Raw genomic sequence first — 17,223 nt, forward strand, 5'->3', positions numbered from 1 at the left:
GAATGTAGTCAAACAATGGGGGGGGGTATGCCTTTAATGTGAAATGCTCTGGGAGACCAGGTATGTGTGGTTTGTGCTTAGAAGTATCCACGGCCCTGATGACTTGGAGCCACGGATGGCCAGGTAATGCATGGGTACATCCCTTGACATGATGACAGGTTGACTACATTAGTCCTTTACCAAGGTCAGATGGAGCCAAGTTTGCCTTGATGGCAGTGAATATAACTACAGGCTTGTTGTTTGCCTGGCCCAGTGGCCAAGCAAATCAACGTACTACAATTTGCTGACAGTGTTGACAACCTTGTATGGCCAATCCACTCCAACAGAGAGGGATCGAGGTACCCATTTCACAGGTCAGAATGTGAAATGAAGGCAACTCAGTTACAGATTCAACAGAAGCTGCTCATCCCATACCACCCACAGGCTTCAGGCAAGATAGAGAGATATAATGGCCTGCTAAGCAAGGGGGACTTAGGATTGCAGGCAACCTATCTTCTATGAAGGGGTGGGCACAGCATCTGTGGGCAGTTGTGAGAGCTCTGAATTAGCATCCACAACCATAGGAACCAGCTTCTGTGGAGGCTTTGCTTCATCATACAGCAGCACCAATACAGGTCCAGGTGGCAATAAAGGATGTTTTACTTAAGCTGGGATTTGGGAAGCAAGGGAATGTTCTTTTGCCTGCTCCCACTGGATTGAATAGGGGAAAACCTGTGGATTAGACATGGCCCTAAACAATATGGACACCTAACCCCCCAACCTTCCTTAGGTACCGCTGTTAGCCCCATGGGGAAAAGAAAAGGTTTAAGTGTGGTCTTCTTGTGACACCCTGGGTGACCAGTGAATCCCATTCCCCCTCTTGGCCAGGTTCTGCAGATAGGCACACTTGTCATTTCTCTTTGGCCATTTATAAGTTCTCTGGTGCTAGTGCTCACTGAACTTGCTAAAGTTCAGGGCCAAGCTGTGCCATGTGTTATCACCACTCAGGGAAGACACCACAGGCAGCTACTCTGCTTTCCAGGGACTCAAAGTTTGCATCCATTCTCCCAGATGTATGTCATTTACCTGTACTGGTACCTGTCTGTAACTGCTTTGTCCTTTTGACTCTAGGTGTGTTCTCACTAACACTGTCATGGGTTAGGCACATACCTATGTCAGGGTAGCAAACACCTCTGTCTGCTGGTTAGGCACAAAGATGCCTGAGAGTTCTGCCCCTGGATTAGCCTGGCAAATCCAGACTATGTCCCTGGACAGATGAATATGATTGGGAAACTTTCATTGCTACCTCAATATGAGATGAAACTGGCAATGATTTTTAGTAATCCTAGGTGATGGGGCTTGTTTTCTGATGATATGTGGCTACAACATATATTGTTGTGGCCTGTGGATACAGAGCTTTGCCCTCCTCTTTGCATAAGGGCTCTTTGCATAAGACTTCAGACATGTAGATTGTATGTCAAGGAATCCTAAAAGGGTGGATTGTAAGGCAGGCCCAAAATGGCTATAGTTAGGCTCCCTCAACAAGACTTGCAGTGGACTGTTCAGTGTGTAGTTAAGGTCATGAACACCCTGATTCAGAATATGAATTCAAGGTCATAAACATTTACTTGTGAGCATGTGCCCACTAATGTAACCTTTTTGTCTGGCCTGGGTATAAAAAAGCCCTATGAAAATGGCTTGGAGGTAGGGGCAAAATGGAACTGGCTGGGGGCTGAAGCTGGAGCTGGGGTCTGGTTGGGGGCTGTCTAGGGGCTAAAACCACCTCTGGATAAAGCATATCTATTAACCCAATTGTGTCTTGCATCTTCCAATTGCTGGCATCCTGAATCTCTTTCCTGGATCTGCGTCGGCTTAACCTGACTGATGCTATTTCTCTTTTGGAATTAGGAGTTATACAACCTAATATACCTGGGTTTTAAATCCTGAAATCACATAACATTAGACCTAAAAATGATTTGTGTATTTATGCATCATTTAACCTATATATCCTGCATTCTGAGTATAGTCTAAATTATGCTGCAGTAACAAAAAATCTCTATCAGTAGCTCAAAGCAACAAAGAATTCTTTCATGCTCAAACTATACAACATTATGGAGTGGCCAGGAGCTTTGAGTCATGTACATTCTAAGAAACATCCTGACAAGGCAGCTGCTGCCTGGAATCTTGCTTATTCCCATAGATGAAGAAGAGAAACACACTGGGTTCTTAACACTCTACCAGAAATGACATATACCATTTTCGATCAATTTCTTTAACCAAATGAAGTTACATGGGCAGGGATAGACTGAAAGGCAGAGCAATATTCCCATATGCCTAAAGGAAGAGCCAAAAATATTGGGTGAATTGCACTAATGACTACTTCTCCCTTACATTTCACAATGAAGAAATTAGGACTAGAGAGATGTTGTCAGTTGTAATGTCATGAAGCTGATTTATGTCTTAGCTGAGACTAAAACTGAATCTTAGATTCCCTGCCCATTGCTTTTTCTAGATGAGGAACTGCTTGTTCTTTAGTCTAAATAAAATACATTTAAACATCTTGGTGTAGATATTTAATAAAGTAATATAAGCTTGTAGTAAAAGTTTTTTTATACCTTTTCCAAAAAACATAAAGCCTAGATAGATTAGAACCCTTGTTCCTTTTGCCTTGCTGATGCTCTAGCAAGATGCCCACTCGAAATCTAACCAGGCTGCTTTCATTTCCAGCAAAACTAAATCATATTTTAAGTGGGAGACTCTGAACACACTGGCTTAAGAAATGTCAAGAAGATAAGCAAGAGAACTATGAATCTTTATGTATCCTGCACACTGTCTACTAAATCCATTACAAATATGTTCAAACAGGAAATCCAATGATGGCTTAGGAAAGGGAAGTTTATTTTACCCTAATAATAAGAAGTATAAATGTAGATGACTACTGACTTTGGTAAAGTAATTCAATAAGAGTTCATGGATGTCTTAGTCTTTTCTCGTAGATATAGGATGGCTGTTACTGCTCCATGTATTGTGCCTATGATCAATTCTGAAAGGGGGAATGTTGAAGCCAGCTAGGCCACCACTTTTATTAGAGAAGCAAACTCTTTCCTAGAATCGATATGCTGCCCCTCATTCTAGAAGATTATATTGAGGTCCCATTTACCAAGAATGGGGTTACATGATCACTCTTTGCTGCAAGAAAGAACAGAAAAAGAAGAAACAAAATTAGAATTGATTGGACAATTCAAATGCTGCCTTGGGCAGTAAGGTTTCTCCTGGCACATGAAGACGAGGAGGTAGGAGGTAGTAGGAATAAAGATTGAGTGAACAACCAACAGTGTCTTCCCCATTCATTGGCTGAAAAAAGGCAGTTTTAAAAGAACTTATGTATTCATTTTAAGTTTACATGAAAATTATTATGAATAAAAAATATGTATTGACCATTGAATTCCCAGTAGCTATGCTAAGTCTCTTTACAATTGTTGAAATTTTAAAAAACATAATAAAGCTACTAGAATAATTTCTGCTATGATGATTGTTTTATTTTTATTTTTTTTATTTATTTTTTCTTTTTTTTTATTGGTTGTTCACAACATTACAAAGCTATTGACATATCATATTTCATACATTAGATTGAAGTGGGTTATGAACTCCCAATTTTACCCCAAATGCAGATTGCAGAATCACGTCGGTTATGATGATTGTTTTAAAAAGAGAAATTTTTTTTTTCCAGAAAGATTGCTGTATTAGGGAACCATTTGAGCATCACACAATTTCACATTTGTTTGTTTGTGAATTTGTTCATTTACAACTGTAGGTGAATGTAGAAAAATGTATCTGGATAACCTGCTGGCACAGGAATACACAAACCTCACACATGTACACTTTAAATGTTTCCAGTGGCCTCGGTCTCTGCCTGTGTTAGGAGCCACACCCACCCGCATCTGCTGCTGTTTCTGATTTCAAAAGATACGTCTTCCACCATTTCACAACAACTCACACACAGCAACCTTTCTGAGATAAACGTCCTCAAGCAAATGCCAGGTCTTTTTCAAGATAAAGGGGCATTTTTTATAGTATTTGTGTATTTCTTAAACATTGGTCATGTGTAAACCATGCAAGTGGTATCTATCTGGTTGTATTAGATTTCTATCTGGTTTTTAAGAGCCTCTGAGAAATTTTCTGAATGTTGTATCCCTAAACCTCTTAATTTCTGCAGTTTTTAATTGCATGATTTTGCTATGGTATTATGTCTAAGTAGTTTAATTGTGGTAGTTATTAGGAGTAATGCACACACACACAGATATATACACATGTGTAATACATACATGCGATACACATGTTAGATTAGAAAATAATTGAGACACTTTTTTTTTGTTGTTTAATTTGGTTTGGTTTGGTCCTGGAGATTGAAACTAGGGGCACTTTACCACTGAGCCACATCTCCAGCCCTTTTTAAAAAAATTCTTCATTTTGAGACAGGATCTCACTAAGTTGGTGAACCTGGCTTTGATTTCACAATCTTCCTGCCTCAGCCTCCCAAGCTGTTGGAATTACAGGTATGTGCTTGAGAACCTAGCTTGAGACACTTTTTTACATAAATTTCAAAAGTTCATTTTATATCTTAGAGGCGAATATGCCTTTAAAAATATTTATTAAATATATTTGGGAGCATTTATTTTTAAAAGACTGTCAATTATATTAAATATAAGGCATTCAATATACCAAGCTATATATAGATGTCTCTATGGTGAGTAGAGATTTGTCATTTATCTTTTAAGATAATTATGCAAATTGCATTCAGCCCACACATTCTGAGTTTTTCCATTTTCCAATTTTTTTTTTAATCTCTTTTTCTTATCTATAAAACTTGTCTAACAGGAGTTAGGCAAGATTCAGAATGGGCAACACAAGGCTGTATTTTGGTGGTCCCTTTACAATAGAAAAGAATATATTTTCTGAGTTAGGGTCTCTTTTCCTTAATGAGGGAATACAAAACTCTCAGCACATTCCCAGAGCTTCGGAGAGGTTCCCCCTTGAGAGATCTCAGTAAATACAAGGAAAAACAACCTCAAAAAAATTTATGCAAGGCCTCTCACCATTTGCCTTTCTTTCTCTCAATGCTTGCTACCATTTTTTTTTCTGCTTTCTGCCTTCCTCCTCAGGTCAAACATTTTTCCCTCTCTTGTTTTCCCCAAACAGACTGCCCTTTCTTGGAAGTCCATCTATGGAACAGATTAAAGAAATCAAACCTGACTCTGCACTTGTTTTCCTAGAGACCAAGACATAGAATAGGGTTTCAAACACCAAGGAATTGATTTAATTCAAGAGTAGTATGTGGAAAATAAGAAACTGAGAAGGTTCTAGGCTTCTGTGGGCATTCCCCTCTGCTTCTTATGACTTCTACCAGATCACTCTCAAACGTGAATCCTTTTTCTTTTTCCTCAGGAATTTGGAACAGGGTTTGGCAAGTATGTTTTTAATAAATAATCTCTGCATGTTTGATTTTTAAAAGCAGAAGCATTACTTTGAGTACTTACCGTCAAAATTAAAAACAATCTGTTCTGTTGTCATGCTAATGCAAATTCTCACAGCCCAGACTCCCTGGGTTGCAGGTGAATGATCCTCATCAGAGGCTACCCAGGATCCTGTCTTCCTCCAGGCAGCAAAGCACAACACAGTGTCCCAAGCGCACCTGTACACACCCATAGGAACACATTAAACCCAAAAGCCGCAGGTTATGCTAATGCTCACTTCCCTTCCTCCTGGCCTCACCTTGCTCACTTTTCTTCCCCACATCAACCCCCAGGCCTTGCCCCACACAATAGGATTTTTGTTTGCTTCAGTAGCATGTGACAGCACAGTCCCTGCTTTGCCTAGATCTGTGCTGCAAGTCTCTCAGGTAACAGGTGGCAGCTTCCCCAGACGGATTCTAGGCATAAAATAGAATGACCTCATAGGGGTGGAGCTCTGGGACTCCGTAGAGGTGGCAGTCACAGCCAGGTAACCCTGGAGCGAAGCTGTTTAGTTAGAAGGGGGCAGTTAAACTCCTCACTCCAGTGGCTTTCACCCTCACCCTGAAGCACCTTAGCACTGTTGCCTGCAAACCCCTGAAGGTTGTCTTTGCCCCAGATGGAGCCCAAAGGTGCCACTGGGAAAGAAAACATGGGCACCAAGAGAAAGAACCTGACCTTCTTGAGGCCCAGGATGTATATGCTGGAGAGACGGAAGACTGACACTGTGGTTGAGAGCAGTGTTTCTGGGGACCACTCTGGTACTTTGAGGAGGAGCCAGTCTGACAGAACTGAATACAACCAGAAATTACAAGGTAACAAAAAAAAAGAAATCAATTGTCCCATGTTACTGCACTTCCAGCTCTGTTTTTGCTACACTCCCATTTGCAAAGGAAACACTTAAAGCAGAGGAGAAATTAATACTACCTTTCCGTCTCATAAAATAAGAAATGCAAGTAAATGTGTCTTAAAAATTATAGGGAGAATTCATTACGTGAATCAATACTTAAAGAGCCAAATTTGAATTATTTTAATATTTCTTTTTGTTTTGTTTCTGTGTGTATGCACATAATATTTTTTTTTTCTTCTACTTCCCTTTTCCTCTGCCTTCCCTTCCAACCCAACTTAAGAAGTGGGAAGCAACAGAAAGCAAATGATTTAGAAACCTACAAAAAATAGTTTATCTTAATAGGTAGATGTGGGATGTTAACACCATGAAATCGGTGTATCTAGGTAATCGTGCTGAACTGTGATTGTGGTTACCTTAAATAGCAACATGAAGCTACAATCATGTCTGTGAAAAGTAAATCATGTTATAGTTCGAAGGATTTGCTGACAATCACTTGGGTGATCATTCCCTTAGAATGAATTGAATAACACCCCAATATGGTAAGAGGTATTTAGCATGCTTATGCTGAATGACTTTAGAGAAAATAACTTCAGTTTATTTTGACATTTTGACACAGGTATTATAACAGGTATCTGTTTCAGGCCCTGAATTTCTGTCTCTTTCCATCTATTCGTTCTCCTAAACCTCATTTGCTCTAGTAAAACTTCATTTAATGTTGATAGTGTATTGTAGTGTTTTAAGTCTCTGCTGCAGTTCCTGCTAGGTGCTCTTCCAGATCCTGACTTTCCTGTTTTAAACACAATGTGTGTTTGAACTCTCACCATCCCATTGTGAACCGTCATACTGGACTCAAAAACTGTAATGACCTTAGAAAGACCAATGAAATATGCTTGCACTTAGTATATGGCTTTCCTCAGAAATGAGCTTAGACTCAGTAATGCAAATCAATTTAAGTAAAATAAGTTAAATGCATTTAAGTTAAATCTTTAAAAAGTATTACTATGAATTAATGGTTTAAAATTACACATAGTTTAGCATTAAATAGCACTGTCAGTCTTATCCTTAAATTTTGTATTTAATGAAGGAAGAATATTGTTTGATCTCTGAGTTCAATTTCTCTGAAGGCAATTTATACATTGGAAAGAACACAACCTTTAAAGTCATACACATTTGCTTCCTAATCCTGACTCTTCAATTTACTACCTACAAGATTTAGAGCTAATTACCTAATATTTCTGAATCCCAATTTCCCTATTTGTGGATGTGAAATTAACGATACTTACTCCATATATAGTGTTGTTGAGGAAATAAAATTAGAAAATTACATGAAACATTTAGTATATTGCCCAACACAAGTTATGTGCTCAATAAACTGTAGTTATTTAAAATTCTAGGAATAATGGTACTATAATAATAGAACAGGGTGTATCCTATATTAATCTAAATTCAAATAAATTTATTGATCTTTTTTTAATTCTTCTTTGTTCTTTGGTAAAGAGACTACATATAGAAATTCAGGAAAAGTTCATTACTTGATCCTTAATAACATGTTTTTTTCTGTCTGAGTTTTTCTAATTCAGCAATGTTGTGGTTCAGATTTTACATTGGTAAAATAAAAATAGAAAGGATTTTTTGCTACTCAATATTTGCTATTCTTTTCCTAAATTTACCTAAAAATAAGTCTATAACCACAAACCAGAGTGGATGCATGTTGTTACTTTACAGGAGACCTCAGGCTTCTTAGATACTCCATGTGATTTGTGGGTTTCTATACTTTGTTTCTGTCTTTGAAGGTAGAAGGAAGGCACAGGAGCTCACCCATGTTCCTAGAACTATTTGTTGCTTGAGAAAAATTAGTAGGGAGAATGTAAGAGTGCATCAGAGCTGTTAATTTGACTGGCCTCCTGATAAAAAAGAATTCTTTAGGTGTAACTCTAAAATAAAATCCAAGCTGAGATCTAGTATGTAATAGAGTTTTTAGAATTATTCTGCTCTAACTGCTTTGCCAACATTATGAGGAATTTTCTCATTAATGTTCAAAGCAATTCATTCTTCAGATTTGCTTCCTGGCCTGTACTAGGTCCACTACCATGAAGATGACTCCAATATCGCTTTAAGAAACTCTATATTGTTGAAACGCCAAGGGCTTTTCTTCCATCTTTCTTGAAACTTGTAGACCCAAAGGAGGCATTAAATAAAGACCTGGGCAGTTTAGAGCCCTTTGACTGTTGGCCCAAAGCCATTGTGATTTCACAGTGTTCTTTCGAAGACTGGAATTTCTAGTACCTCCACTGTCCTCAAATTATTCAACTGTTGTTCTAGAGTGCTGTGTTGGTACTTTAGTATTCACTGCTCTAATTCTCTCTAGAAGCATGCTCTCTGGGTTCTGGATAATATAAGATCTTTCTTCAGTGCCTGTGAGCTTGCCTCAGCTGATAACTACAGAGGCTATCTGCTCACCTTCTGATATCACATTAGTGGTGTAAATCTTAAACTGCAATAATAACTTTACAAAACGGTGCCCTGGATAAGAGTGCCTGGATTAGAACAATAGAACAGGGCTCTCAAGAGGTTGTCCTAAAGACTCTGTCGAAAATTGACATCAAGGCTACCAAGTCATGACTATTTAAGTTGCACAATCATAGCTCAATGCTAACTTAATGTTAGTTTTTTTTTCATCCCTTCAACAGAATCATTCAGTTTGTTGGCATTTATTGCACACGTTATATGCTATGTCTTGGAGGTTACAACGGTGAGTGAAAATAGACTGTGTGCCAGGAATCACAACTACAAAATGATTAATAAAATATATTTGACCTTTACTGCAAAGAGGCTTAAAGTCTAGCTGGGAAAAATAAGACAGGTAAACAAATCAATGCAGTGAAGTGGCATGACGGAAGTAGATGGGACCAGCAGATCCTCAGGAGAGGAATGGTGGGGAAGGTTCTTGGGCCTTTAAGAGATGATGAGTTGGAGATGGGGAGAAGCTAGAGAATGGGAAGAGAGGGAGGGGTATTTTAACTTCTTCACTATAGTTTGTCGGAAATTACATTGTTTTGTACTTATTGCTATGATTGACTCATTTTGCATCCAATTTCTCTCAAACCCCTGACCCCAAACTCCGTGAAAAAGATGTATCTGTTTTGTTAACTGTTCCATCTTTGCACACAATCATGCCAAGCACAGAGTAACTGCTCAGTAACTGCTAAAAAGAATTAATGAATTCCTTAAATGATCTGGCCGGGGTTGAGAGCTAGTGTAAAGAAAGAAACCCAGGTGGGAAATAAGAGTTCTTGTACATATGTGTCTTCATATGTGAAGACACATGTCTCCATCAATAAAGGAAATTCCTCAGAAAAAAAGTATATGTAAATATATCAGAGGTAGAAATATACAGAATTTCCAATATAATGAGTAATTATTAGTGGAAGCTTATCTCATTCCAGACTCTGCCTTTTAGAGCACACAATGATCATACCTCAGTTCAGTCCTTTTCTTCCATTAATTACAAGATCTATGTCATCCTTCCAGGCTAGCTCAGCTCATGATCCCCATTTTACTGGAAGCCTTAGAGATGATCTAAATAGGGGAAATTTAGTGATCTAGTTGTTAAAAACTTAGAAAGGATTTTGTATTTGATGATGCATGTTAACTCCACATTTGAAAGTTATATACAAGCATGTCTATGCATATGCAGATGAAGATATCTATAGAATGTAGACATACGGATGTGTGCATGTGTGTGCACGGGTGTATACTTGAGACAATTCTGCAATGACTAAACTTTAAATAAAAAATTGTATTGATTAACATGAAGCAATATTTTTGAAAACTCAAAATGATTAAGATTATTGACATTATTTTCCAATATTGGTACCATGACTAAATGTTTGTATCCCTTTTAAGTTTGTATATTGAAACCTAATCCCCAATGTGATGGTATTTGGAAGTGGAGACTTTGAGAACTATAAAGTAGAGCCCTTATGAATGGGATTAGTGCCCTTGTAAGAAAAGATAGGAGACAGCTTGCTTCTCTTTGCTATCTGCCATGTGTGGATGTGGAGATCTGCAAACCAGGATGCAGGTACTCACTAGGAATGGATCTACCAGGGCCTTGACTGTGGATTTCCCAGCATTTAGAATGATGAAAAAGAAATGCTTCTTGTTTAAGCCACCCAATCTGTTTGTGAGAGCAGACTAAACTGAGCAAGACAATGGTCAATCCCCTGTACCTTCTAAGGTAGCACTAAATCACCTCTGCTTAATTTTTTAGCCAATGTGTATTATTTCTAATTAAGCGCTGAAAGCAAGAATTAGAGAAAATGGATAAATGTCACTATTGTTGCAGTAACACATGTCAAAAATCCTGTCTTCAATTCATAGCAGGTCTGTGGTACCTTCTATTGTTATTATTATTATTATTATTATTATTATTATTATTAATCATTTTATTCTCATTAGGCAAGGATTAGTTAGTTTTCTTTATGAAATCATGGTTTTCTTACTATATTGAAAATAATGAATCACTCTATAGCAGGAACTTTATACAGAATAAAATATTGTGCAGGGCAGAGTGCTTGCCTTGCACGTTTGAGGCACTAGGTTCGATCCTCAGCACCACATAAAAATAAATTTAAAAAAGGCATGCTATCCATCTACAGCTACAAAAAAATAAATAAATATTGTTCAGTATGAGGACAAATGGTTCAACTAATAAGTTAGACTTGATAAAAGCATGAGACCACATAATTTGTAATGACTGTAAACAATCTGTACATGAGCAGGAGTTGTTCACATGGGAAGATTTGGTGTCTTTTATTCCGACCTTATGAAGCGTGGGATGAAACAAGCTGTTGGGCTCTCTGTGCAAATTTCTAACCCAGGGCTGAGTCCTTTTTATTCCTGCCTGTCCTTTGAGTATTGAGCAGCTCCTTCCCTTTACCTGCCTGTGGATAACACCATTCAGTGAAATGGGAAGTGCCTGAATCAGTAATGTGACACCAGTACAAATAGGGGTGTGCCATTGTCTGAAGGGCAAACCTTGATGAAAGTCAAAGCCCTTCAAGACGTTTCTGTCTCACTCATGCATGAAAACCAAAGTGAAGCCTGATATTTCACTTTCCCTCTTTTTCAGTAAAGGTATTTCATAGTGTTGAGAAGAACCATGTGTGTTAAAATGTGAGCCTCAGAAATCAGGAAGGTTGGAGATCTTCTTACACTATCGCATTGTGAAAGGCAAAATTATTCCTCCATGTTTGACTGATGTGGCTTTAGATCTAACTTCTGGTTGTGATTTTTTTTTATCTATAAAAGTTATTGGTTTATCAAAACATAAAATCGGAAATCAAGAGGGAGAGCAGAATGGAAGATAAGGGAAGAAGAAAGAGTAGGGGAGTACCAGGCATGTACCAAAAATAAATAGAAATGTACCTTAAAATAGTACCTTAAAATAAAATAAATATAGTTGGGAAAAAGATGGACAAGAGAGAAACAGTTCAGCTAAGTTTATCTTTATTTCTGTTGATATAGGAAAAAAAAAAACCCCTTCTGTTTATGGAATTACTTTTTTCTTGATGCCACAATCATATTAACTTCAGGACTTTTGTGGGTATTGAGTTCCTGGTGAAAGTAGGATTGTCACAAAAATTGTTAAACTTGCAAGCAATATCACACTTAAAAACAGGTAAGACTTGGCTTCGAGCATGCTTCACAATATCCCTCTACAGCCCCCTCCCAACCACATAGATGAGGCATCCTTGGGGCCAAGATTACTACCTTTCAGAATCCCTATCCTCATTTTTAGCATCTACCTGAGACCATAGAATTTTATGTTCCAAAGGCCTTAATACTGGCTCTCAGCCTACATGAGTCTATTCCTATCCTATTCTCCTAAGGATAGATTGTGTTTGTGGGTGTGTGTACTTTTAGGCTTGAGGGACAATTGATGATGGGGTGTCTCTGGAGCTTGATCCTGCTGTGACCTTCATAAGGACTCCTTTAAGTGGGAGAGCTGGTAGAAGAAAGAGCAAGATTATCATCCTCAGGACCGGCTAGGGGTAAGTGAGCCCCATGAGGCCCTGATGAATTTTGGCACTAAACTCTGAGGGAATCTGAGAAAAATATATTGGAAGGTGGCTTCCACGTTATTATAAATGGAGATTTCTCAAGATAGAAGGCTATGTCACACATTATTTAATGGTTTGCTAGCTCAATTTACAGCTTTTAAATATGTGGGTATAGTTTGTCATCCTTATTGTTGGACTCTACCTCGAGGTCCCACAAGAGAGGCTGCTGTCAGTGGTTGGGCACATATTCCATGTTCAGGATTTCATTCACCTTCTGTACTAGGTCCTGGATAGGAAGAGGAAAGGAAGGGAGAGAAGGGATAGACTGTTATCTATTACCTGTGAGGGACTGTGCTAACCAGGGACTTTCACAGTGTTACTTAATCCTAACACCTTTTCAGTTATGGTAAGATGGTAGAGCTTGGATTTGAATTCAGGTGATTTGAATATTTGTAAAATAGAATGCATCCAATTAAGTGACTCAGTAAGTATTTTCTATGTATGGTTTACTAATAAATCAAAGCAATTTGGGGGTTTCCGTACATGTTTTTAATATGAATCTTTCTTTCACTGTCATATTAAAACTTGACCTGCTGTCAATTTATGCTTTGAAATATGCATTTTTTCTTTTAAATTACCATGGCATGTTCCTGCCAGTGGTGCTGTTTTATAAATACTTGTTTTCTCTGCTTAATTATCAGGGAACAAAATTACAAACTTAGGTTACGCAAACCTGCCCTATGATGTTTATTTCCCACTTCATTGGATATCTCAATATTCTTCTTTAATTTTATGCCGGTTGTCATTTGTTTGCATCTCACTGAAACTTAATATATACCTGATAAAGTGAAAGCCCTATTCTATAGCAAAGGTAGGGGGGAGGAATACATTTGCAAATGAAAAGAATGGAATTATATACTGGAAACAAGCAGCTCTTTATGTGGGCAGGTAATATTTCAATAGAATTCTATGAAGCCAACTTAAATTGTGAGTCATAACTTAAATGAAGCAGGAAAATAGTGCTATGATTAAAAGCTTTTGTCCAAGGTTCTGAACAGTTTCTTTCTTGATTAACGAATCTAGGAATAAATGAATACTCCAGGATACCTGCACTAAGGTCCTTGATAAAGAATGAAATCTTGTACTGTCTGGCATGCAGTTGTCACTTAAAAGAGAAAACTTAAAGGTCATGTCATCTAGCTACTGGTCTTAAGTATTTGAGTCACTATAGCCCCTCACAGAAATTGCCTTTCCTGAATGCTTGTTAATGTTAAGTCTGCAATGTCATTACAAGAAGCTGTATTTGTTGTGAAAGGTTGATGAAGACATTGTTTACATTTCTGAGTGCCATCCAGATTTTATTCAAGGAAAAACTTTGACTCCCTTTGAGAATTAGAACACATTCCCTCCCCGGATGAGAACAAGCAACTTACTATTTTTAGCAATCAAGAGTTTAGAATTAAATTTATACCTGCTTCCTGGCCTTTGTATTGGCTTTTTTCTCTGCCTGAAAGTTTCTCCCCCCAGATCTCTGCCAGTACAAATTCTCATCATTGAGGTGTCTGCTCACCTTCCTGCAGAGTCCATCCCTGCAACCATCCTACCTAAGTGGCAAAGGAAAAAAAAATATTTTTCTTCTGCCCTCCTAGATTCTGTGACTGGGGCCTGTGAATTGTAACAATAAGACATTAACAGAGTGAAAAAAAACATGCAGAATTTATTTGTGGATAATATTTGTATGTGGTGTGTGTGGTCTTTATAGAAAGAAGTTAAAAATTCCAAAGAGGCAGTCAGACCTGGGTGTGTGTGAGGTGGAGGGGGTGGCGGTAGGGGGTTATGCACCATTTTAACAACAGCAACAACAACAAATCATAAATTATGGAGATGTCAAAAAGCAAAGAACAAAAGGATTTGGGCTGGGGCAGTAAATTGTGAGAAAGTGATTACAAACTATATGGAGGAAACCAAAGGAAGATAAGGGTTATTTTCATAAGGTTTGTTGTCCGCTCCCCATCTCCAGTGGTAGGTATTGCTCCTCTACCTGATTCAGGGATGTCACTTTTCTGAAAGTTGGAAATTTATGCCCTGCTTTTATTTGGAAAGAAGAAGGCAGAGAATCCTTTCTGCATCTACTCAAGTGCCTTCAGCTCAAAATAATCAATATGCCAAAGTGGCACATTCAAGGGCATATGTTCAAATCCTCTTAGTGGCCTTCACTGATTATTGTCTGAAATTACTTTATTCTATTTTTTGACTCTATTTTACATTTAAGTATAAGCTTTACAGAGGTTCACTTGGCTTCAAGATCAATGTGCTTTCAACCAACATGGATTTTCTATTGTTCTAACCTCAGTGTTTAGTAGTACCTGCTTTGTGATGTTTTAAAAGAATGGACTGAGTTTGCTAGACTTTTAAACAATACTTCAAAACCTCAAGATACCCTTAAAACCTACTTTAATTCGTAATATTGAAATAAACAATGACCAAGTAGTTTCCAGGATCTGTGTTTTTTATGCTTTTCAACAAAATGTTTTATGTGTATACAAATTAGAAAGATGTGCAATTGCACCAAATAAAGTTTATACTTCATAGAATTACTATAATACTCCACTCTACAAATACAATAGTGATTATCTGAGCTATCTAACTTTTGAAAACTGCTCATCTTCATGTACCTGAATGAGGGTGTTTAATGAAAAACTGGGTCAGAGTATCAAACTACATTGCTTTCAGGCCAAACATTCCTCAAATTTCCATTTTCTCCAGCAGTGGCAAATTTATCCCAAAGAAGGGTAAATATACTCCAGGAGTTTTTAAAGACCATCCATGGTGAGAAAAAAAAATAAGTTAATTTTTAATCTTATCCTTTGTGTATGCTTTATAATGATGGGTAAATGTTATACACATATTGAAGGTAAATGCTCAAAAAAGTTTAACTGAAACTCCATAAAAGTTGTGGATGAAATTCTGACACACACAACAGACAAATATTGAAGACTTTATGCTAAGACCAATAAAGAGGATGCAAAAGGACAAATAGTATGTGATTCCCTCTCTTACAAGGTGTAGTCAACCCCATACAGACAGAAAGTAGAAGGGTAGTTGTGAGGGACAAGGAAAAGGGGCATAAAGGGGAGACATTGCTTAACAGGTGTAAGTGTTCGGTTTGGGTAAATGGAAAAAGTTCTGGAGGTGGATGATGGTAATGATTACACAATAATGTGAACATACTTAAACATAGTTACCATGACAAATTTTATGTCCTGTATATTTTACCAAAAATAATAATTAAATGAGAAGTAGAAAAAGCCTGGAGATCACCTACATTTAAATGGAATCTTAGGCTTCACCCAAACTGACTCTTCTTTCAGTTCACATCTCTGACTGCAGACATTTTACTTTGGACCAGTAGGCCTTGATACATGCTGTCACCTGGAGTGCTTGTCCACATCCTGGTTATTCTCTAAGTTCTTACTCCTTTTTTCAAGTCCATCTTTCTGAATCTTCACACCTAAAGTATTTTCGTGTCTTACAACCTTGCTGCATTTCCTATGTTTGTTATTTACCTGTCAACGTCTCTTTCTTGGCTGAACTTCTGCAAGGCAGAGTATTTACGTCTTCAGTGCGTAGAAGATTGGCATGTACTTGACCGCTAGGTTTGTTAAGGGAATGAGTGAGTAAATGTATGAGTGCATACATATTACAATCAATGGATGTAATAACAGTGTGCAATAAAAATCCTGCTGGGTAAAAAAGGCCCTGCCCCATGGTTGGTTCATCTTAACTGAGTCTTGACTACTACTCACTGGTGCCAGAAGCATAGCTCCGGGGTTTAGGTCTAACTGGATGGAGGGAATTATCCATGTTTATCATGTCTTGTATTTTTCTTCTCTCTATTGTGTTTTTGAAATTCTGCCATTATTAGCAAAGGCAGACAAAAATCATATCTACCACGTACTAGAAGACAGAGATAGGTTATTCCTCTAAACATAATATCAAATTTTATAAGCAGACAGGAGTGAACAAATTAATAATTATTTTCTGGGATAATCAAACTTCTAAATAGAATGACTTTTCTCCTTTCTTTTATATTGTAAAAGAATTATACATCTAAAAATAAAAATAATATATTAAAAATAAATATTCTCCTAGAATTTGAATTGCTTGTTAATGCCACACATTTAGGATTGTCTTTATGTTGCAATGATGCTACTGTTTTTAAAATATTCAAAACTCGATTAATATTTTTAAATATTACAATTATAATTTCAGTGTGTTTTGTTCTCTTACTTTATGTCTGCATAGAAGGGAAATATCAAATTAAGATGTAAAATTAGATTTCTTTTAACGAAGGAAAACTCAGAAAACAGTCAATACTCTGAGAAAAGTGAAGCTTCATTACCTAGCCATTGCAAGCAAAATTTTTTTAATGTATTTTATTTATTTTTTATTTTGGTATGAGGGATTGAACCCAGGGATTCTTAACTACTGACCCACATCCCCAGTTATTTTTATTTTATTTTGAGATAGGCTCTCACTAAGTTGCTCAGGGCCTTGCTAAGTTGCTGAGGCTGGCTTTGAATTCATGATCCTCCTCCCTCAGCCTCACCAGCCACTAGGATTGCAGGGTATGCCACTGAACCCAGCTGTATTTTACTGTTTATATGAAGACTATGTTCAAATGGTAAATGTATTTAAACTTTTTTTTTTCAGTGAATCATTAGCAATATTTAAAAATGGGAAAAGCTTATTAGGGAAACTCAAGTCCTGTATTTTTTTTTCACTATATGTTCTCATAAAGATGTATACAAATTAAAAA

General features: G+C 37.4%; 1 protein-coding gene across 1 annotated transcript in view; it reads left to right on the forward strand.

The window, feature by feature from the left end:
* Positions 1–6,108: 6,108 nt before the first annotated feature.
* The window catches only part of Arhgef38 (Rho guanine nucleotide exchange factor 38), a 128,268-nt gene continuing 117,153 nt past the window's right edge, over positions 6,109–17,223 (forward strand). The window contains exon 1 of the mRNA XM_026404658.2: positions 6,109–6,304. Within this exon, the coding sequence (XP_026260443.2) occupies positions 6,109–6,304 (196 nt within the window). The remainder of the gene's footprint in view (positions 6,305–17,223) is intronic.

The sequence above is a fragment of the Urocitellus parryii genome, chromosome 10, assembly GCF_045843805.1.
Source record: "Urocitellus parryii isolate mUroPar1 chromosome 10, mUroPar1.hap1, whole genome shotgun sequence".
Lineage (NCBI taxonomy): Eukaryota > Metazoa > Chordata > Mammalia > Rodentia > Sciuridae > Urocitellus > Urocitellus parryii.